The sequence below is a fragment of the Peromyscus maniculatus genome, chromosome 23 (assembly GCF_049852395.1).
Source record: "Peromyscus maniculatus bairdii isolate BWxNUB_F1_BW_parent chromosome 23, HU_Pman_BW_mat_3.1, whole genome shotgun sequence".
Classification (NCBI taxonomy): Eukaryota; Metazoa; Chordata; class Mammalia; order Rodentia; family Cricetidae; genus Peromyscus; species Peromyscus maniculatus.
The window spans coordinates 6058764-6081805 of NC_134874.1; the positions used below are offsets into that span (position 1 = coordinate 6058764).

The 23042-nt window shown below is 43.7% G+C and overlaps 2 protein-coding genes across 2 annotated transcripts in view; both read left to right on the forward strand.

Annotated features, from left to right (window-relative positions):
• Positions 1-372: 372 nt before the first annotated feature.
• LOC143270612 (phospholipase A2-like) overlaps positions 373-23042 on the forward strand; it is a 326364-nt gene continuing 303694 nt past the window's right edge. Inside the window, exon 1 of the mRNA XM_076561189.1 lies at positions 373-442. Coding sequence (XP_076417304.1) covers positions 409-442 — 34 coding nt within the window. The 5' untranslated portion in view covers positions 373-408. The remainder of the gene's footprint in view (positions 443-23042) is intronic.
• On the forward strand, positions 1732-21150 carry LOC143270620 (phospholipase A2-like). The gene is made up of 6 exons (XM_076561282.1): positions 1732-1826; positions 12028-12210; positions 17154-17188; positions 17501-17660; positions 18125-18252; positions 20293-21150. The coding sequence occupies exons 1-6, from the start codon at positions 1732-1734 to the stop codon at positions 20397-20399; spliced, it is 708 nt and encodes a 235-aa protein (XP_076417397.1). The 3' UTR covers positions 20400-21150.

The following is a 23042-nucleotide window of genomic DNA, read 5'->3' on the forward strand; positions in this document are numbered from 1 at the left end:
GGGCCTAACATGCCCTGACAATGTGATTTTTCTTTTCCTTTAAAAAATATTGACTTTTATCTTATGTATATGAGCCCTTCGCCTGCATGTGTGTCTGTGAACTGAGTGTGAGCAGTGCCTACAGAGGCCAGAGGAGGGGTCTGATCCTCCATAACTGGGGTCATAAGCAGGTGTTCGCTGCCTCGTGGCTGCTGGACCTGAGCCTGGGTCCAACACCAGCTCAACAAGTTCTCCTGACTGCACAGGCATCTCTCTGTCCCTTATTTTTTTTCACAGGATTATATCATTCTGGCTCAGGATGTCCTTCAACTCAACGTTCTAGCCAAGACTTACCTCAGCCTCCCAAGTGTTAGTATTACACACAGAACTATAAAGAGAGAAGTCACTTGAGTCCTCCACACACTCAGGATGAAACTCCTTCTGCTGGTCACTCTGCTCACAGGTGGGACCCTTGTCCCTTCTCAGTGACCCACTATTTCCCTTGTCTTCAATGCACAATTCCACAATAGTCACACCTGAATTTGTTGTTTAGGGCTGCAATTCTTGACTCCCTGGCATTTTACATGAGAGGGTTTTTTCCGAATACCAATGGTTTTCCTGGAATTCACTCTATAGACCATTCTGGCTTTGAACTCAGATAATCACCTGCCTCAGCCTCCAAAGTGCTGGGAGTACACAGTGTGTGTACTACTGTACTTGGATCTCCTTCATTTTAATGGTGAACAAGTATCCCACTGCAGACTGATTCCTGGTCATTTACCTACTCCTCAGCTGATGAACAGTTTGTTGTGTCAAATGCTGACATTACAAGATGATCCGACCATTATCTCTGTGTATGAGCTGTTCATGGCCATACAACAGATTCCTTCTAATTCTTACAGTGTAAAACAATCGGCATGTGTTGACTATTTCTCTGGCTCAATGTCTCAGCTAGAACTGTGATGAATCCCACTGCTGGCTAAGGCTAGTGTTTCACCTAGTCTTGAGTAGGGGTGGGGCAGCTTTCAAATTCAAGAGATGGTTTGGTTGTTGTGTTATTGAACCAAGAGGTCAGTTTGTTCCTTGATGCTGACTGGAGAGTGTTCTCAGCTACTCAACACAGGGACCACAGGGCAGCTCACAGAGTGGTGTCTGTCTGTCCTGACAGTGAGAAATGAGTAGGCAAGCAAAGCAAAAGGCAATGTCTATGAATTTAGTGCTGGTGAGTCAGCCCAGCCGGGTACAGCATTGTTTATTTATAATCCTACCACTCGGAAGCTGATGCCAGAGGGTTGCTCCAGAGTCAGAGGCTACTCTGGGTTACAGGAAAATGCTGTCTAAAATAGGTAGACAACTTCCTGCTCAGTCCTGATGACTTGAGTTTGGTCTCCAAGATCTACATAATGGATGGAGAAAACCAACTCCCTAAATCTGTCCTCTGTTCTCAAGTGTGTAGCATGACTTGTGAGTGCCCACTAATGCTTGCTTGTGAACTGGTATGAGGGCAAACACACACACACACACACACATACACACACACACACACACACACACACACACACACACACACACACACACACATCTATTTACTGCTCTCCTGATGCAGAAACTGGTAAGAGTCAAGGAGGAAGCTAGCAGGCAGGCATCAGACCCCTGGTAATTCAAAGTGGGATTGAAGGAGTTGCTGTGCATTCTTGCTCAGGCGCTACTGCACACAGCATCAGCCCTCAGGCTTCAAGACAGTTCCAAAATATGATCAAGTGCCTCCCCCGCATCACTGGCATTGATCCCTTGTTGGACTACAACAACTATGGCTGCTACTGTGGCTTGGGGTCTCAGGCACTCCGGTGGATGAGTTAGACAGGTGAGTGATCCATCTGGTGGGAGACTGGAGTGTGTCTGGGTTCTGGTGGGGACAGGACACAAGCAGACATCTCATGAGGCATGAGCAGGAGACATGCATGTCCACCAAACATTGTATGTTTTGTTTAGTTTCTTTATTATTTTTCTTTGTTTCCAGACAGGAGTTCTCTGTGTACCCCTAGGTTATTTTATAATTCTTTCTGAGACCTTGAACTAGCCTTGAACTCAGAGATCCATCTGCCTCTGCATACCAAGTACTCGGATTAATGGTAGACAACACCACACCCCACAGAAGTTGCTTTTCATAAGTATGTGCTTAATACAAATCACAGATTTTCATGCCTGAGGATGATTTCTTCTGGAACATCATGTTTAAGTCATCCTCACATGTTTGAGAAAGACTGCAGGTGAGAACTGACCTCCTGTGGGTACATACTGCTCCCTCAGCTGTTTCTTCCTCTCTCCAGGTGCTGCCAGACTCATGACCACTGCTACACTAAGGTCAAGAAGCTGGAAAACTGCAAGTTCCTCACAAACGACCCCTACAGCAGCTCCTACTCTTACTCTTGCTCTGGGAATGAGGTCCCCTGAAGTCATAGGTCTGCCCTCTGGGACCCCTGGTTCTACTTGGTGCTCGGTGGCTTTGGAAGGACAGGGAAGTAACAAGGACAGTCACCATTTCGTGGGCATTTCCTTGGTCTCATTTGACCTCACAACAACCTTATCAGGTAGACACTAAAATATAGATGAGGTCACTGATGAGGAAGATGAGGAATGCAGGGTCACTTGCCCAAGGTCACCCAGCTTAGAAGTGATGACATTTCGTTCTGGAACACTGACCTACATCATTCCAAATCCTCTTTTAAAAAACATTTCAAGTTTTTATGTATTTATCTGGGTGAGCCATTTCTGTGCCACACTGACCCGTCCAGCAGGCCAGGTTATTCGAGGGTCTCGAGGAGGGACCACCTGGGAATCAATGGGGGGGGGTGAGAGGGAAAGGATACCAAGCTCGTGAAGAAAGACAGAGTCAGTCTGAGTTGCGTCAAGGTCTCGTTTATTGACTGGGTGTTAGAGCTTATAAACAGGGCTTCAGGTAGGGAGGGGGAGCAGGAGGAGTGAGGAGAGGACAAAGAAAATTCCTAAGGGAGGGTCAGCAGGAGGTCGCTTTGGTCCCAGGCCCCTGCAGCTAGCTGATTTAGTATAGGCTCCAAGAATTTTATTTAATCCTACATTCCTAGGTTAGACTAAAAGCCTCCTATTTACACGAGGCTTGATAAATCGTGGAAGGTAACACAGGTTCAAGACACAGCTGTCCGGAGTCAGTCCCCAACAGTTCCCCCTCTTTTCTCAAAAATGGACCAAGTCCATGTGATCGGGGTTGCGGAGGTCCAAGAGAGCCTGTCTTAGGTTATACAGGGGAACTCCCACGCATGGCAGGTGCCATTTTGAGCCGGTCTCAACGACCTCTGTAAGCTGTTGTCTCCTGCGTGGGCCCTGTACTATTCCCGTCATTGAGTACTCTCTAGCAAGACCATGGGGATGTTAGGGCTTTAGGACACTGAATCTGAATCCTTGATGGGGCTCCTGGCCCGCCTCCTAGGAATCTACTCTCTGATAATGAATTGAGATGTGTCGTGGTAAGGCCGAATCAATATGATTTTTGATAAACCAAGTCAACTGCTGAAAGGCCCAGTAGCTGGGTGCGGCTGTTCTCAGTCGCACTGGAAGGGTAGGGGTTTCTTGAGTATGGGAAAACTAAATCAACTCACCCCACATGGTTTTTATCCAGTGAAGGGGTGAGTAGTGGGGGAGAAGAGGTGCTAGGATGCTAAATTACAGGGTACATGACAGATGGTCAAAGGCAGAGGCCAGAGGGATTTGGTCCAGCAGACATTGTTCACAAGCCACCATGAGGTTGCTGAGAATTGAACCCATTCCTCAGGAAGAGCAGAAAGTGCTCTTAAGTGCTGACCATCTCTCCAGCCCCTGTAATGGTTGATTGTCAGCTTCACACACTGGGTCAGGAGAGCCTCAGCTGAAGGATGGCCTGCATCATATTGGCCAGTGGGCAGGCGTTTGTTTTCTGACTTTTAAAATATTTTTTTGTTTTTTTGTTTTTTATACAGTGTTTTTTTGTGTATGTCCTGCTGTCCTTAAATTCACTCAGTAGACCAGGTTAGCCTGAAACTCAGATGTTCGCCTGCCTCTGCCTCCTGAGTGTTGACTTTAAAGGCATGCACTCCACCACCACCTCCACCACCACCACCACCACCACCACCACCACCACCACCACCACCACCACCACCACCTGCCTTCATTTCCAGTTCTTAAATGAAGTTTGTAGGTTAGTAAGATCTAGCCTACGATACAAGTCTCTTGACCTGAGTTTGATTCCTGGACCTCATTTAAAGGAAGAAGGAGAGACCTGATTCCACAGAGATCTTCTCTGGCCTCAACATATGTACACAGTGCTCTCTTTGTCTCTCTTTCACACAAGCAACGCACATTAATTAGTTGGTTAATTAATTAAAGATTGAATATGTAAATGGACCTACCTCATAGGCTGTGTCAGGTTCTTGGGAAAGACTTCATGTAGTTTATACAGTTAATGTGGAGGTTTGTAGGGGCCAGCTACTCTTACCTGGGGCTACACACATCACTATCTGCATCCCTCAGACCCAACCCTAGGAGCAATGTCTAGATCTTCTTATGACCTCAGAGCATCCATGCGGGAGGGACTTGGCACTATGCCAGTCACTGACTTGAGCTGGTTGGGGTGTTGAGCTATGCTTTTCTCTTTGCCTCTGTGACAGCACTGATTCAGGCTCTGTCACCATCTACAGCAGCTCTGCAGGTCGGGACTGTGTGTGAGGGTGCACATATTCTCCTTCTGTGCTACACACACAGTAGTCACAGGACAGGTGTGCTGACTGGACACTGTCAGAGCACAGCCACAGGACTCTAAAGAGAAGTCACTGAGTCCTCACCTCACTCAGGATGAAACTTCTGCTGGCTGCTCTGGTCACAGGTAGGACCCTTGTCCCCTCTGAGTGCCTCCACATCTCCCTTGTCTTAAATACCCAGCCCCCCCCCCAGTGGTCATATCTGAAGATCTGGTTCAGAGTTCCTCTTGCGGTCTAATAGCCTGTGGATTGGGGTTCCATGCTCACCCCATGTTCACAACAGCTGGCATCTTTACCTTCTAAGTCAAATCAGATGGCTCCTTGAAAAAATTCCACTATCATCACCTACACAGGCAATGAAGTCCCTTCTGTCTCTGCCATATTGTCCTGACACCCATTTCCTTGGGCCTAAGGTACCCTGACAATGTGATTTTTCTTTTCCTTTTAATAATATTGACTTTTATTTTATGTGTTTGAGCCCTTTGCCTGCATGTGTGTCTGTGAACTAAGTGTGAGCAGTGCCTACAGAGGCCAGAGGAGGGGTCTGATTCTCCAGAACCGGGGTCATAGGCAGGTGTGAGCTGGCTCATGGCTGCTGAACTTGAGCCTGGGTCCCACACAAGCTCATCAGTGTTCCTGAATGCAGAGCCATCTCTCTGCCCTTATTATTTTTTTTACAGGATTATATAACTCTGGCTCAGGATGTCCTCTGCTGAGGACAATTTTAAGAGCCATGCCATATTGCCTGCCTGAGTTAAGTCTCTGTTGTTCAGTAGTGAGCCACTAACCAGAAACTATTGACATGCCTGGACAAATCCTGAGTTATTAGAAAATAACTTAACATTTCTTTATCTTTCTGTTACAGTGACCATGAGTAACATGTTTTTATTTTATTTTATTGCTATTTTTATTTAAAAGCTTTTTCCATACAATATGTTTTGATCATGTTTTTTCCTCCTATAAATTCTTTTAGATCCTCTCCATCTCCCTACCCATGCAATATTGTGTTTTTTCTCTCTCTTTCTCTTTTTTTAAGGATTTATTTATTTATTATATATACAGCATGTATGACTGCAGACCAGAAGAGGGCCCTATATCTCATTACAGATGGTTGTGAGCCACCATGTGGTTGCTGGGAATTGAACTCAGGACCTTTGGAAGAGCAATCAGTGCTCTTATCCTCTGAGCCATCTCTCCAGCCCTAACCGTGTTTTCTCTCTTGAAAAAAAAAAGGAAAACAATCTCATTTAGAACTGACCGCTCCAAAGTTTCTCACTCTCTGCACACTGTCCAGTTGTGGGTCTCTATGTTAATTTCTTTTCTTTTTTGTTGTATAGGTTGTGGTCTGATTTTTCTTTATTTTATATCTAGAATCCACTTATGAGTGAGTACATACCATAACTGTCTTTCTGGGTTTGGGTTACCTCACTCAGGATGATTTTTTTCTAGTGCCATCCATTTGCCTGCAAATTTCATGCTTTCATTGTTTTTCTCTGCTGAGTAGTACTCCATTGTGTATATGTACCACATTTTTTTCATCCATTCTTCCATTGATGGGCATCTAGGTTGTTTCCAGGTTCTGGCTATTACAAATAGTGCTGCTATGAACATAGCTGAGCATGTATCTTTATGGTATGAATCAGAATTCCTTGGGTATATGCCCAAGATTGGGATGGCTGGGTCTTGAGGTAGTTCGATTCCTAATTTTCTGAGAAACCGCCATACTGATTTTCACAATGGTTGTACAAGTTTACATTCCCACCAACAGTGGAGGAGTGTTCCCTTTGCTCCACATCCTCTCCAACATTGACTGTCATTGGTGTTTTTGACCATAGCCATTCTGACAGGTGTAAGGTGGTATCTCAGAGTCATTTTGATTTGCATTTCTCTGATGATTAAGGATGTTGAGCATTTCTTTAAATGTCTTTCAGCCATTTGTAGTTCTTGTTTTGTGAATTCTCTGTTTAGCTCTTTAGCCCATTTTTTAAAATTGGACTGTTCAGTATTTTGATGTCTAGTTTCTTGAGTTCTTTATATACTGTGGAGATCAATCCTCTGTCAGATGTGGGGTTGGTGAAGATCTTTTTCCATTCTGTTGGCTGTCTTATTGGCTGTGTCTTTTGCCCTGCAAAAGCTTCTCAATTTTGAGAGGTCCCATTTATTAATTGTTGTGCTCAGGGTCTGTGCTGTTGGTGTTTTATTTAGGAAATGGTCTCCGGTGCCAATGCATTCAAGAGTGCTTCCTACTTTCTTTTCTATTAAGTTTAGTGTAACTGGATTTATGTTCAGGTCTTTGATCCACTTGGACTTGAGTTTTGTGCATGGTGACAGATATGGATCTATTTGTAATCTTTTACATATTGACATCCAGTTATGCCAGCACCATTTGTTGAAGATGCTTTCTTTTTTCCATTGTACACTTTTGGATTCTTTGTCAAAAATTATATGTTCATAGGTGTGTGGGTTAATGTCAGGGTCTTCAATTTGATTCCATTGGTCCACATGTTGGTTTTTATGCCAATACCAAGCTGTTTTTATTACTGTAGCTCTATAGCAGAGCTTGAAGTCAGGGATTGCGATGCCTCCAGAGGTTGTTTGTTTTATTGTACAGGATTCTTTTGGCTATCCTGGGTTTTTTGTTTTTCCATATGAAGTTGAGTATTATTCTTTCCAGGTCTGTGAAGAATTGTGTTGGTATTTTGATGGGGATTGCATTGAATCTGTAGATTGCTTTTGGTAAAATTGCCATTTTTACTATGTTGGTCCTGCCTATCCATGAGCATGGGAGATCCTTCCATTTTCTGACATCTTCTTCAATTTCTTTTTTCAGGGACTTAAAGTTCTTTTCATATAGGTTCTTCACTTGCTTAGTTAGTGTTACCCCAAGGTATTTTATGTCATTTGTGGCTATTGTAAAGAGTGATGTTTCTCTGACTTCTTTCTCAGCCCTTTTATCATTTGTGTATAGGAGGGCTACTGATTTTTTTGAGTTGATCTTGTATCCTGCCACTTTACTGAAGGAGTTTATCAGCTGTAGGAGTTCCCTGGTAGAGTTTTTGGGGTCACTTATGTATACTATCATATCATCTTCAAATAGTGAAAGTTTGACTTCTTCCTTGCCATTTTGTATCCCTTGATCTCCTTTTGTTGTCTTATTGCTCTAGCTAGAACTTCTAGTACTATATTGAATAAATATGGGGAGAGTGGACAGCCTTGTCTTGTTCCTGAATTTAGTGGTATCGCTTTGAGTTTCTCTCCGTTTAATTTGATGTTTGCTGTTGGCTTGCTATAAATTGCCTTTATTATGTTTAGAAATGGTCCTTGTATTCCTGATCTTTCTAAGACCTTTATCATGAAGGGGTGTTGGATTTTGTCAAAGGCTTTTTCAGCATCTAAGGAGATAATCATGTTTTTTTTTTCTTTCAGTTTGTTTATATGGACTAATTTTCGTATGTTGAACCATCCTTGCATTCCTGGGATGAATCCTACTTGGTCGTGATGGCTAATTGTTTTGATGTATTCTTGGATTTGTTTGCCAATATTTTGTTGAGTATTTTTGCATCAATGTTCATGAGGGAGACTGGTCTGTAGTTCTCTTTCTTTGTTGCATCTTTGTGTGGTTTGGGCATCAGGGTAATTGTAGCCTCATAAAAAGAGTTTGGTAGTATTCCTTCTGTTTCTATTGTGTGGAACACTTTGAAGAGTATTGGTATTAGTTCTTCTTTGAAAGTCTGGTAGAATTCTGCACTGAAACCATCTGATCCTGGGCTTTTTTTGGTTGGGAGACTTTTGATGACTGTTTCTATTTCTTTAGGGGTTATTGGTCTATTTAAATGGCTTATCTGGTCATGATTTAATTTTGGTATGTGGTATTTATCCAGAAAATTGTCCATTTCTTCCTGGTTTTCCATTTTTGTGGAGTACAGGTTTTTGAAGTATGATCTGATGATTCTCTGGATTTCCTCATTGTCTGTTGTTATGTCTCCCTTTTCATTTCTGATTTTGTTAATTTGAGTGCTCTCTCTTTGCCTTTTGGTTAATTTGGCTAGGGATTTGTCTATCTTGTTGATTTTTTCAAAGAACCAACTCTTTGTTTCATTGATTTTTTTGTATTGTTCTCTTGTTTTCTATTTCGTTGATTTCAGCCCTCAATTTGATTATTTCCTGGCATCTATTTCTCCTGGGTGAGTTTGTTTCTTTTTGTTCTAGAGCTTTCAGTTGTGCTGTTAATTCATTGGTATGGGATTGTTCCAACTTCTTTATGTGTGCCTTTAGAGCAATGAATTTTCCTCTTAGCACTGCTTTCATAGTGTCCCATAAGTTTGGGTATGTTGTACTTTCATTTTCATTGAATTCTAGGAAATTTTTTATTTCTTTCTTTATTTCTTCTTTGACCCATTGATGTTTCAGGTGGGCATTATTCAGTTTCCATTAGTTTGTGGATTTTCTATAATTTTTGTTGTTGTTGAGGTCTAACTTTAAGGCATGGCGGTCTGATAAGATACAGGAGGTTATTCCAATTTTTTTGTATCTGTTGAGATTTGTTTTGTGTCCAAGCATGTGGTCAATTTTTGAGAAGTTTCCATGGGGTGCTGAGAAGAAGGTATATTCTTTTTTGTTAGGATGGAATGTTCTGTAGATATCTATTAAGTCCATTTGAGTCATAACATATGTTAGGTCCTTTATTTCTTTGTTAAGTTTCAGTCTGGTAGATCTGTCTTTTGGTGAGAGTGGTGTGCTAAAATCTCCCACTGCTAATGTGTGAGGTTTGATGTGCATTTTAAACTTTAGTAGTGTTCCTTTTATGAATGTGGGTACTTTTGTATTTGGAGCATAAATTTTTAGAATCGAGACTTCATCTTGGTGAATTTTTCCTGTGATAAATATGTAATGTCCATCCTGATCTCTTTTTATTGATTTTAGTTTGAAGTCTATTTTATTAGATATTAGATATTATTTATTAGATAGCTACACCGGCTTGTTTCTTAGGTCCATTTGCTTGGAAAGCCTTTTCCCAGCCCTTTACTCGGAGGTAGTGTCTGTCTTTGAAGTTAAGGTGTGTTTCTTGTATGCAGCAGATGGATGGGTCCTGTTTTCTTATCCATTCTGGTAGCCTGTGTCTTTTTATAGGTGAGTTGAGACCATTGATATTGATGACCAGTGATTGTTAATTCCTGTTATTTTTTGTGGTTGTGTTGTGTTGTCCTTCTTTGGTGTATGTTGGTGTGGGATTATTTATTGCTTGATTTTTACATGGATGTGTTTAGCTTCTTTGGGTTGGATTTTCCCTTCTAGTGCTTTCTGTAGGGCTGAGTTTGTGGACAGGTATTGATTAAATCTGGTTTTATCCTGGAATATTTTGTTTACTCCACCTATGGTGATTGAGAGTTTTGCTGGGTATAATAGTCTGGGTTGGCATCTGTGGTCTCTTAGTGTCTGCATGAGATTTGTCCATGATCTTCTAGCTTTCATAGTCTCTATTGAGTAGTCTGGTGTTATTCTGATGTTACTTGGTCTTTTTCCTTTGTGGTTCTTAATATTTTTTCTTTGTTCTGTGTATTTAGTGTTTTGATTATTATGTGGTGAGGGGACTTTTTTTTGGGATCCAGCCTATTTGGTGTTCCGTAAGCTTCTTGTATCTTCATAGGTATTTCTTTCTTTAGGTTAGGAAAGTTTTCTTCTATGCTTTTGTTGAATATATTTTCTGTGCCTTTGAGTTGGTATTCTTCTCCTTCTTCTATCCCTATTATTCTTAGGTTTAGTCCTTTCATTGTGTCCCAAATTTCTTGGACATTTTGTGTTACAACTTTTTTGTCTTTAGTGTTTTCTTTGACTGACGAATCTATTTTCTCTATTGTGTCTTCAGTGTCAAAGATTCTCTGTTCCATCGCTTGCAATCGGTTGGTTATGCTTGTAAGTTTAGTCAGGATTTCTATTTCCAGTATTCCCTCAGCATGTGTTTTCTTTATTGTCTCAAATTCATTTTTCAGGTCTTGGAATGTTTCTTTCATCTTTTTAATTGCCTTTTCTTGGCTTTCTTCCCATTTTTTGTTTGTTTTTTCTTCCATTTCTTTAAGGGAGTTTTTTATTTCCTCTTTAATGGAGTTTTTCATTTCCTCTTTAAGGGAAGTTTTTATTTCCTCTTTAATGAAGTTTTTCATTTCCTCTTTAAGGGAAGTTTTAATTTCCTCTTTAATGGATTTTTTCATTTCCTCTTGAAGGGAATTTTTTATTTCCTCTTTGAGGGAATGTTTTATTTCTTCTTTAAGGGCCTCTATCATATTCTTAAAGTCATTTTTAGGATTGATTCCTTCTGTCTTGGCATGTTCAGGTCTTGCAGGTGTAGAATCACTAGGTTCTGATGTTGCCATATAGGTCTTTATGTTGTTGCCTGTATTTTTGCACTGGCATCTACTCATCTCTTCCTCTGCTTGGTGCCGGTGGTGTCTGTGTCTGAGAGTGCCTCTCTTGTTCTAATTTTTAGTCTTGGTTCACTAGGAGTTGTTGGTTAAATTGGTGCTATTGGGCTGTTTCTTCTGGAGTAGCTGATCTCAGTCAGTGAAGTATATACTTACGATTCTGGTGATCTGGTTTGGTGGCTGGGCAGCGCCTTCTTTTGTGTTCCCAGGTCACGTTTTGTTCATTTGTCAACTTCTCAGCTGATCTTGTTTTTTCAGACTTCAAACTGTAGGCATCTGAATCCTCTCCTGGATGGATTTCAGCTGAGTGGGGTAGTCTCACCAACACCTCCAAGTTGTTGGGTTTCGAAGGATCAGCAGCTGGGCCCTGGGTTGTCCTCAGACGGAGTGTTCAGATTCATTCTGGTTCTGTCCCAGGGAGATAGCTTCTTCCCCGGGTATTGGGTTTAAAGGCGTCCCTGTTTCAAGCTCTTGATTAAGAGCTTGTTTTCACTAGCTCTTCAGTGGGTAATAGCTCAGTTTCTGGTCTTTATTGCAACTGTGTTTCAGCCGCCACCTGCTGGGCCTACCTGCCTCCGTACCAGGCCTGCCTGCCTCTGCCGGGCCTGTCTACCTCTGCCGGCCACCAGGCCTACCTGCCTCTGCTTGTCGCTGCGAGTAACAATGTTTTGTGGTTAGGTTGCTTGGTTGGGTTGCTTGGCGACTCAACAGTCCCCTGATCTTTTCCCAAAGAAAGTTTCCTGGTCTGCTTTTATAAAACTCACCTGAGAAAAATAAAATTTTGCAGCTTGATCAGAATACTGTCTTTCTGTCAATTCTTTGTGTCTCTCGTCCCTTTTATTCGCCATTCCCCCTTCTAGGGTCTCTGCTGAAGATCCCGCTGGCCGGGATAACTGGCGCCCAATGGGGGGCTCTGGAACGTGGAGGAGTGTTGAACATTGTCACACATCAGGGCAGGCCTGCTTAGGAGTTGGACCACAGTGGAAGACGGCACCACGAGTGAAGTTCCAGTCAGTGATCGCCATGGAACCCCCAGCCCAGCTGTGAGACAGATCCGGAGGAATTTTAACATGACGACACAAGTTAAGTTCACCGTGGGACAAGCATTTAATAAACAGGATTTGTTTATTTTGGAACTGAAACAGTCTCTCAAGACACGAGGAACTAGGGTTAAAAAGAAAGACCTAAAAAATTTCCTAACTATATTGGAGATGTCTGTCCTTGATTTCCCTAAGAAGGAACCAGAGATGAAAAATGCTGGAGACAGGTTGGTGACTGTTTAAATGATTTTTACCAGACCTTTGGTCCTGAAAAGGTCCCTATTCAAACCTTTTCCTACTGGAATTTAATTAATGATATCTTAAAAACTTATAATCATTCCCCTGATGTTCAAAAATTAATTAAGGAGGGAGAAAAAGCCCTGGAAGAGTACTCTCATCCACCTTCTGTCTGTCATTCTGTCAGTATTAATATTCCTGAACCCCCACATCTAGTCTTCTGACAACAAATAACTATCAGAGAAGAAAAAAGAGGGAATCCCCTACTCTGCGTCAACCTACCCACCTCTCCCTCAAAGGTGCTGGCCACTTATCCATCTTTAATGGCCAAGCTAATTATTAAGGGCAGAGAAACAAGTTGCCAATACTTTGGAACAGATCCTGATTTCATAGTCGTCCCCTATACTTGAGAACAATTAGATTGGCTGCTTCAAACAAACGATGAATGGCCCATTGCCTGCTCCTCCTTCCTTGGTATGATCGATAACCGTTATCCTAGTGATCTCTTGTTACAGTTTGCCAGAATTCATCCCTTTGTTTTCCCCAAATTAACTGCCTCACAACCTATAAGGGAGGCTCCCCTGATATTTACAGATGGTTCAGCCAATGGGATTGCCTCCTATGTTGTGGATAGAAAGGCTACCTCCTGCCTCTCCCCATATTCCTCAGCACAGCTTGTTGAACTTTATGCAAGTCATTCAAGTTTTTCAGTTATTTCCTTCTCAACCCTTCAATTTGTATACTGATAGTGCTTATGTTGCCCATTCTGTTCCCTTATTGGAAACTGTTCCTTTTATTAAACCCTCTACCAATGCAGCTCCACTTTTTCTTCAGCTGCGCTCCTTGATTAAGGCTAGACAATGCCCCCTTTTTTATTGGCCATCTTTGGGCCCATTTAAAATTGCCTGGTCCTCTATCTGAAGGAAATGCCTTGTCTGATGCAGCCACACAATTAGTTTTTCCTGTTCTTGCAGGATCCCTTTCTCAGGCTGCCCAAGCACACTCTCTTCCCCATTTAAATGCTCATTCCCTTCGTTTGTTGTTTGAGTTTACTTAGAACAGGCCAGAGAAATTGTTAAAAAATTACTGACTGTACTATCTCCCTCCCTGTTCAACCTCTGGGTGTTAACCCTCGGGGCTTGGTTCCCAATGAAATTTGGCAAATGGATGTTACTCATTTAATTGAATTTGGCAAACTTAAATACATACATGTTACAGTTGATACCTTTAGTGGTTTTATATTTGCCTCTCTCCAGGCCGGAGAGGCCTCCAAAAATGTAATTTCCCATATTTTACAATGCTTTTCTGTCCTAGGAAAGCCTAAAGTTATAAAAACGGATAATGGCCCAGGATATACTGGAAAAAACTTTCAATCTTTTTTTGCCAACAACTTCAGATTAAGCATGTCACAGGCATTCCTTACAACCCCCAGAGCCAGGGCATCACTGAACATGTTCATCAGACTCTAAAATCCATGCTTCACAAATTAAAGAAGAGAAGCCTGTATGATACACGAGGCAACCCCCAAAATCTTTTACATCATGCCCTTTCTGTCCTTAATTTCCTCACCTCGGACAAGAATGCAAGGTCTGCCGCAGATCGCTTTTGGCATCCACAAACTCAAAGCCACCAAGCATTGGTCATGTGGAGAGACCCCTTAACTGCCCAGTGGAAAGGGCCCGACCCAGTCCTGATTTGGGGGCGAGGGTCAGCATGCATCTATGACCAAACAGAGGGAGGCCCTCGTTGGCTCCCCGAGAGATTAGTTAAACAAGTCAACTCTAACCAATCACCCAGGGAAAAGGATAGTCCCTGAGGTTGTTTCCCTTTCCTTCTCCTTTTTTACAGATGCTGATGAAGAAAAAACTGGGAGAATTTCCCTGGATATTCTGGATTTTGCTGCTGCCTGTACCTTCTCATCAGGACCAGAGACCAGTTGACACATCCCCCTTTGCATGGCGCTTTTATTTGACTGAAAATTATACTAATTATGCTAAAACACAGACCTTTGGTCACCTATTGGCCACCACTGATTGCCCCTTGCAAGGATGTCAGAATCCCATTTTACTCAACTTTACTCATTTCCATAATTCCCCGGGTAAGGTGGCTCCTGCTATCTGTTTTTTGTATGATCAGACTGTTCACAATTGCAAAACTTATTTGAAAGAGAAAAGTGTAGGATGCCCCTATTCTTACTGCAAAATTCCTGATGACATTCCTCCTGCTAAGGGACAGGTAATTGGGAGAGGATGAAATGGCCCTAAATTTTATAAGACATCTATAGGATATTCCCTAGTGGTTTGGGACCGGTGGGACTCACGATGGACTAGTCCACTAGAAGGAGCCATGTAAATGCTCCGAACGGCCACATGGCCTAGCTCCAGTCTTCACATGTGGCGCTCTTATGTACAAGTACAATCTACAGTCCATCATAATATCCTTATATAAGAAAAAAATTTAATGACACAACTATCATCCTCCTCCTCTCCATTTTCTTGGCTTTCCCTCCTCTAAGGCGGCCTTATGTTTGCCAATGTTACTGGCATTGGTTATCTCTCATCATGCTTCCTATGTGCAGCCTTGGGACGTCCTCCCCTGATAGCAGTACCCCTGCCTCAGGTCCTTAATTGCACCACCACTGATAATTCCCATGGCTTCCACCCCATCCCTGAAGCACCCTTGTTTCTTGACCCAGGCCGCTCCAAGTTTGAGTTTTGCTTTTCTAGTGTTTCCCTTCCCTTTTGCAAGCAGACCGAATTACCCAATCATCCTTTTGCCACCCTTGGATTTTTCTTTTGGTGCAATGGCACTCTATCAAAAAATTTGACCATCCCTATCCCAGAGGACATGATCTGCCTACCTGTCACTCTGGTCCCACAACTTATGGTCAGGACCCCTGTGGAGTTCTTGGGATGGGACTTCCCCCAGCCCAAGCAAAAAAGAGCTGTCTTCTTGCCCCTTGTGGCTGGAATTTCCCTTGCCACCTCCATGGTCTCTGCAGGCTTGGTGGGAGGAGTTCTGGGTCATTCCCTCACAACAACAGCTCACCTATCCAAGCAACTTCAAGCAGCAATTGAGGCTTCTGCAGCATCCTTATCCTCCCTTCAGGGGCAGTTAACCTCTCTTGCACAGGTTGCCCTACAAAACTGACAGGTCTTGGACCTGCTGACAGTATAAAAGGGTAGGACATGCCTTTTTTTGAGGGAAGAATGTTGTTATTATATTAATAAGTCTGGAATGGTAGAAACCCAGATAAATAAGCTACATAAACTTAGCCTAGAGCTACATAAGAAGCAATTCTCTGCCACAGCAGATGATAGGTGGAAATCATCCATGTTCTCCCTTTTAATGCCTCTTACAGGACCATTAGTCAGCCTTTTGTTATTTGTAACTTTGGGTCCCTTTATAATTGGCAGGCTAACCCGATTCATCAAAAAACAAATAGAGTGTCTGGCATCAAAACCTATACAGGTTCATTGCCATCAGCTCGAAATGCTGGATTGTGGGAGCCCGTTCTCGGGTTCCTCGTGGCTTTACCCAGCAGGTCCGAATAGAGGATGATCAGGACCACGGGCCTGAGTGCAGGTGTCTGAGATGGTTTGCATTTGGCTGTGCTGGGGGAGGAGGTCTTTTGCTCCACCCCTTGGTGTCTCTATAAAAACCCTGGGCCAGAGACAGTCGGGCCAGTTGGAATAGGTTCCAGGCCCTCTTGAGGCTATCCTTTATTTTCTATCTGTTTATCTCCACAAGATTCTCCACTATAAATCCTTCTATCTAATATTTCCTGCTGATCGCACTCAAGAAAACTCTGGGGAGCTGTGGGGGTGGTGGGTAAATGCCCCACACTGGATCAAGGATGTGATCCCTATAATATTTCTCAGTCCTCTTCTTTAGAGCAGCATAAAGTCCAAACCTATGCTTATTGGCATGAGCCGGTTTGGACACCGCTGGGTGCAAGGCCAAGCACTGCAGAGGAAGGCTGATTTGATAGCCCTTGGTTTGGATTCCCTGAGAGACAAACCTGACTTTCATAGAGGTTGGTATCTAGAGGCAACAAAATGCCTAAGCCCTTTCCTCCCCAAAAGGTACCCTTTTTCTCAAGCCCACAGCGGCTCTAGGAGGAGTCAGGTCAATGTCTCCCCCAGCCGGTTAAGGTCCACCACCGTTCAGGTGGGCATACTCCCTCATAAAATAAAATAAAGGGAGGAGATACTGAGGACAATTTCAAGAGCCATGCCATATTGCCTGCCTGAGTTAAGTTTCTGTTGTCTAGTATTGAGCCACTAACCAGAAACTTTGACATACCTGGACAAGTCCTGCTTTATTAGAAAATAACTTAACATTTTCTAATCTTTCTGCTACAGTGACCATGAGTAACAATGTTTTGTGGTTGGGTTGCTTGGTTGGGTTGCTTGGCAACTGAACAGTCCCCTGATCTTTTCCCAAAGAAAGTTTCCTGGTCTGCTTACTATAAAATCCACCTGAGAAAAATAAAATTTTGCAGCTTGGTCAGAATACTGTCTTGCCGTCAATTCTTTGTGTCTCTTGTCCCTTTCAGAGACCCTTCTAGGGTCTCTGCTGAAGATCCCGCTGGCTGGGACAGTCCTCCAACTCAACATTCTAGCCAAGACTTACCTCAACTTCCCAAGTGTTAGGATTACATACAGAACTATAAAGAGAGAAGTCACTTGAGCCCTCCACACACTCAGGATAAAACTCCTTCTGCTGGTTGCTCTGCTCACAGGTAGGACCCTTGTCCCCTCCGTGTGCCCCTCATCTCTCTTGTCTTCATTGACAGTTTCCCAATGGTCACACCTGAAGTTCTGTTTTGGGGATGTCATTATTATTATTATTAATTTTTGTTGTTCTCATTTTACATGAGAGGGTTTGTCTGAGTAGTGATGGCTGTCACTCACTCTATGGACCAGGCTGGCTTTCAACCCAGATAATCACCTGCTGGTGGGAGACTGGAGAGTCAAGGAAGAAGCTTGCAGGCAGGCATCAGTCCTTGGTAAAGTCAAGTGGGATTCATGGAGTGTGCTGTGCATTCTTGCAGCAGGTGCTACTGCACACAGCATCAGCCGTCGGTCTTTGTGGCAGTTCAACAATGTGATCAAGTGCACCATCCCTGTGAGTCATCCCTTGTTGGAATACAGCAACTATGGCTGCTACTGTGGTTTTGGGGGCTCAGACACTCCGGTGGATGAGTTAGACAGGTGAGTGATCCATCTGGTGGGAGACTGGAGGGTCTGAGTTGGTGGGGACAGCACACAAGCAGAGCATCTCGTGAGGTACAAATAGGAGACATGCAGATTCACCAAGCATCATATATTTTGTTTGCTTTCTGTATTATTTTTGTTTGTTAGTTTCCAGACACGGGTTCTCTGTGTAGCCCTAGGTTTCCTGGAATTCCTTCTGGAGAGCATGCTGGACTTGAACTCAGTGTTCATCTGCCTTTGCCCCTCAAGTACTGGGATTAATGGTAGACACCACTACACTCCACAGAAGTTGCTTTCAATAAATATATGCTTAATAGAAATCACAGACTCTCAAGCCTCAGGATGATTTATTCTGGAATATCATGTTTAAATCATCCTGACATGTTTGAGAAAGACTGCAGGTGAGAACTGACCTCCTGTGGGTTCATATTCCTTCCTCAGCTGTTCCATCCTCTCTCCAGGTGCTGCCAGACTCACGACAATTGCTACGGTCAGGTCATGAAGATGGAAAGCTGCAAATTCCTCATAGACAACCCCTACACCACCTCCTACTCATACTCATGCTCTGGGACTGAGGTCACCTGTAGTGGTAGGTCTACCCTCTGGGACCCCTGGTTTGTAAGCGGCACAGAAGTGACAAGGACAATCACCATGTAGTGGTCATTTCCTTGGTCTCATGTGACCTCACAACAACCTTTTCAGGGAGATACTAACATATAGATGAGGTCACTGATGAGGAATATGAGGAAGGCAGGGCCACTTGCCAAGGTCACCCAGCTTAGAAGTGATGACATTTGGTTCTGGAACACAGATCTACATCATTCCAAATCTTCTTTTTAAAAACATTTCAAAATTTAATTTATTTCTGGGGCAGGCATTTCTGTGCCACAACACAGGTGTGCAGGTCTGAGGACACTTTGTAGGAGTCTGTTCTCTCCTTCAACCATGTGAGTCCTGGGGATGGAACTTGGGTTCAGACCTGGCAGCAAGTGCCTGTATTCCCTGAGCCATCTTGCCTGCCCAAAGCCTCTTCTATTAGCCGCTGTGTTATACTGATTCCATACTGACTTAATAATTGAAATCTGCATCATTGGCTATAAGCCAGATACTGGACTAAACACCTATGCAGGGCAAGATTAGTCATTCCCATTTTACAGGTGAGTGCTGTGGGATGTTCTGTATGTTAAATGTGTTTCTCTGATTGGTTAATAATTGAAACACTGATTGGTCAGTAGCCAGGCAGGAAGTATAGACAGGACAAGGAGAGAGGAGAATTCTGGGAAGTGGAAGGGTGAGTCAGAGAGTGTTGGAGACCGACTCTGGACAGCGGTGTCTCGAACCTTGTGTTACCTGCCACGATTTATCAAGCCTCGTGTAAATAGGAGGCTTTTAGTCTAACCTAGGAATGTAGGATTGAATAAACCTCTTTAAATCAGCTAGCTGCAGGGGCCTGGGACCAAAGCGACCTCCTGCTGACCCTCCTTAGGAATTTTCTTTGTCCTCTCCTCACTCCTGCTCCCCCTCCCTACCTGAAGCCCTGTTTATAAGCTCTAACACCCAGTCAATAAACGAGACCTTGACGCAACTCAGACTGCTTTGTCTTTCTTCACGCGCTTGGTCTCCTTTCCCTCTCACCCCCCATTGATTCACAGGTGGTCCCTCCTCGAGACCCTCGAATAACCTGGCCTGCTGGACGGGTCAAGAGAGACACTGTCAGCCACTGCCATGAAAAGCGAGATGTAAGGTACTGGTAAGCCACGAGGCACTAGGCAACTTATAGACTAATAGAAATGGATTAATTTAAGATATAAGAACTAGATAACAAGAAGCCTGCTGCGGCCATACAGTTTGTAAGCAATATAAGTCTCTGCGTGTTTACTTGGTTGGGTCTAAGCGGCTGCAGGACTGACAGGTGAGAGAGATTTTTCCTGACTGTGGCCAGGATTGTCTTCAATTTTATAAGTGGTAATTATTACTTGTAGTTTTTTTGAGACAGGGTTTCTCTGTGTAGCTTTGGAGCTTGTCCTGCAACTTGCTCTTTAGCCTAGGCTGACCTCAAACTCAGAGAGATCCACCTTCCTTTGCCTCCTAAGCACTGGGATTAAAGGCATGTGCCACCACTGTCCAGATGACAATTTTAGTTTTATAGGTTTTAGGATTAAATATATGTGTTTATTTTTATGTATAGGAATGAGTTGGCATCCCGTGTCTTCTTCAGTCATTCTCCACCATGACTTTAGAGCCTGGGTCTCTCTGTCACTAAACAGGACACTCATCTTTACATAGCCTGACTGATCAACAAATCTTGGGGATCTGTGCTTCCCATTTCCCAATAGAGTACCAGATGCCCCAACCACACCTTGTTTTTCCATGGTCTCTGGGCATTCTAGGTCAGGCCCTCATGATTGTATGCCAACCACTTTACCAACTGTGCCATCTCCTCAGCCACAACAACTAATGTTCATATTATCAGTGTGTTCCAGCAATTTGGACAACCCAATGGACTTCCATGTGCGTTGTCTTTCAGACCATAGCTGCATCAATGGGAGGGCCACTGGGTCCTTTGGCCATAGAAAATAGGGAGCAGGGTCATGGGCTCCACTCAGCTTCCTTTCTTGTTTCTCTCCAGACAAAAACAACCCCTGTGAGGCCTTCATCTGCAACTGTGACCGCGAGGCTGCCATCTGCTTCTCACAGGCTCCATACAACAAGGAGAACAAAGGCATTAAGTGTTAGCCTTGTCACCTCAGTTATTGCCTACACCATCCCTGCCTGCCTGGTTGTGGTCCCTACTCACTGCCCCCTCTAATAAAGCACATATAGAAAGAACTCAGTTTTGGTGATTGTATTCTCTGTCTACTGAACATAACTAGATCTGCAGTGAACATCATCCTGTCTATTCCTGGAAACTGAAGGTTAATGGGAAAGACCTTTCTTGAAAGCAAGCACCTTAAGAGTGGGTGATGATTCCAGCCATGCCTTTCATCCCAGCATTCTGGGATGCAGAAGCAGAGGCAGAGGTAAGCAGGTCTCTTCAGTTCTTGTCAAACCTGGCCTAAAAGCAAGTTCCAGGACATCCAGGACTGTTAAAGAGACCCTGTCTCAAAAAACTTAAAAAAATCAATATCAAAATAAAGAAGAAGCCAGCCTGAGATACATAGGGAGGTAGAGGGGACAGAAAGGGGAAGGAGAGTGGAGAGATGAGGAAGGAAAATGGAAAGGAAAGAAGGGAAGAGGAGGGATGGGGAGGGAAGGAAAGAAAGACAGAGTTAGGAGAGGAAAGAAGTGAGAAAGACTGAGTGTCACACAGGCACTAAAGGGAACATCTTGCTCTAAAAATTCTAGACTCGCTGGGTGGTGTCCATGCAGGCCTTTATTCCCTGCACTGTAGATGCAGAGATAGGCAGATCTTTGCAAGTCGGACGCCAGCTAGGTCTATAGACCCAGTTCCAGGACAGACTCCAGAGCTACAGAAAAACCTGTCTCAAAAAAAAGACACCCCCCCCAAAGGAACTGGACTTAAACACTTGTGCTGTGCACTCATCATAAGAAATAGGATATAGGGGCTGGAAAGATGGCTAAGAGGTAAAGAACACTAGCTGCAATTCCAAAGGTCCTGAATTCAATTCCCTGCAACCAGATGGTGGCTCACAAATCATCTATAAGAGATATGGTGCCCTCTTTTGGCCACATAATCAATCAATCAATCAATCAATCAATCTATCAATTAACCAATCTTGGGGGAAAAAAAGAAATTGGATATAGGAAACCACACTGGACTGAACCCGTAAATGACCTGGAGACAGAATTACATCCTGGTGACCTTCCAGTCTTCTTTTGCCTAAACACACACTACAGGATAATGTCCTGCTAAAGCACACAGCAGCCTAGCTTTTTGAACAAAGAAAACAGAACAATCCTCTTCTTTGCCTTTATCTACCATAAGACTACGAAGGTAAAGCCAGGTTAATCACTGGTTCCCTGGTTAACCAAGTTTAGGATTAACATCTCTCATTGGTGGTTAAAGGCTACATGGTTGTCAGTCACTCTTTTCCTTTAGTGAACAGCTGCCCAGTTCTCCGTGTCTCTAATCCCAACCCCATCCCCACTGGAGTCCCAAGGGTCAGGCAGGGGCAGTGACTGGTAGTAGCTGGTAGTGGCTGTCCAGAGTCCTGCTGGGAGGGTAGGGGGATCTTGAGTGTGGAGACAAACTCAACTCACCCCGACAAGGTTTTTATCCAATGATGAGGTGAGAAGTGGGGAAAAGGAGGCGCTGGGGTGAAAAGTTAGAGGGAACATGAGAGATGGATAAACCCGGAGGCAGAGGGCATTGGGCCAGCAGACATTGTTCGTCAGCCACCATGTGGTGGTTGTTGAGGATTGAACTCCTGGTCCTCAGCAAGAGCAGAAAGTGCTCTCACCTGCTGAGCAGGAGTATTGCACAAAGAAACTCTGTCTCAAAAAGCAAACAACCAAAAAAACGAGAAGCCTGTTCAAGATAATCAGGGATTAGAGGGGACAGAAAAGGGATGGAGAGGGAGAGCTGAGGCAGGGAGAGGTACAGGAAAGGAGGGGAGGGGTGTTGTGGAATATTATTTGAAGATGTGTTACATTTGTTTATGCTGTGCAACATTTGTGTTAGATATAAAGACGTGTTGCATTCTTTTTTATGTTTTATTTATTTAAACATTTTGGACATTTTTTTATTCATTTTACATACCAACCACAGGTCTGCCTCTCATCTTTCCTCCCACTCTTTGTAACCCCACCTGCTCTGCTGACTGACCCTCCTTCCCCTCCTCCAATAGGGTAAGGCCTCCAGGGGGAGTCAGCAAAACCTGATCCGTTCAGTTCAGGAAGGGTCAAGCCACCTGCCCCTGCATCAAGGATGTGCAAGTTGTCCCACCATAGATAATGGGCTATAAATAGCCAGCTAATGCACCAGGGGTAGATCCTAATCCCACTGCCAGGGGCCCCTCAAACAGACCAAGCTACACAACTGTCTCCTGTATGCAGAGGCCTAGTTCAGTCCCATGCAGGTTCCATACCTGTCAGTCTAAAGTGTGTCAGTTCCTACCATCTTGGTTCAGTTGTCTCTGTAGATAATATCCCCATCATGATCTTGACCCCTCTTGTTCATAGAATCCCTCCTCCCTTTCTTTGACTGGACTCCTGGGGCTCAGCCTGGTGCTTGGCTGTGGATCTCTGCATCTGCTTCCAGTCTGTGATTCTACTGTGCTTAGTACTCTGCATTGTGTCGTATTCTTTTATGTTGTATTTGTTTAACACTGTGAAGCTGTGTTACTGTGCCTGTCTAAAACACCTGAGGGTCTAATAAAGAGCTGAATGGCCATTAGTGAAGCAGGAGAAAGGCTAGGC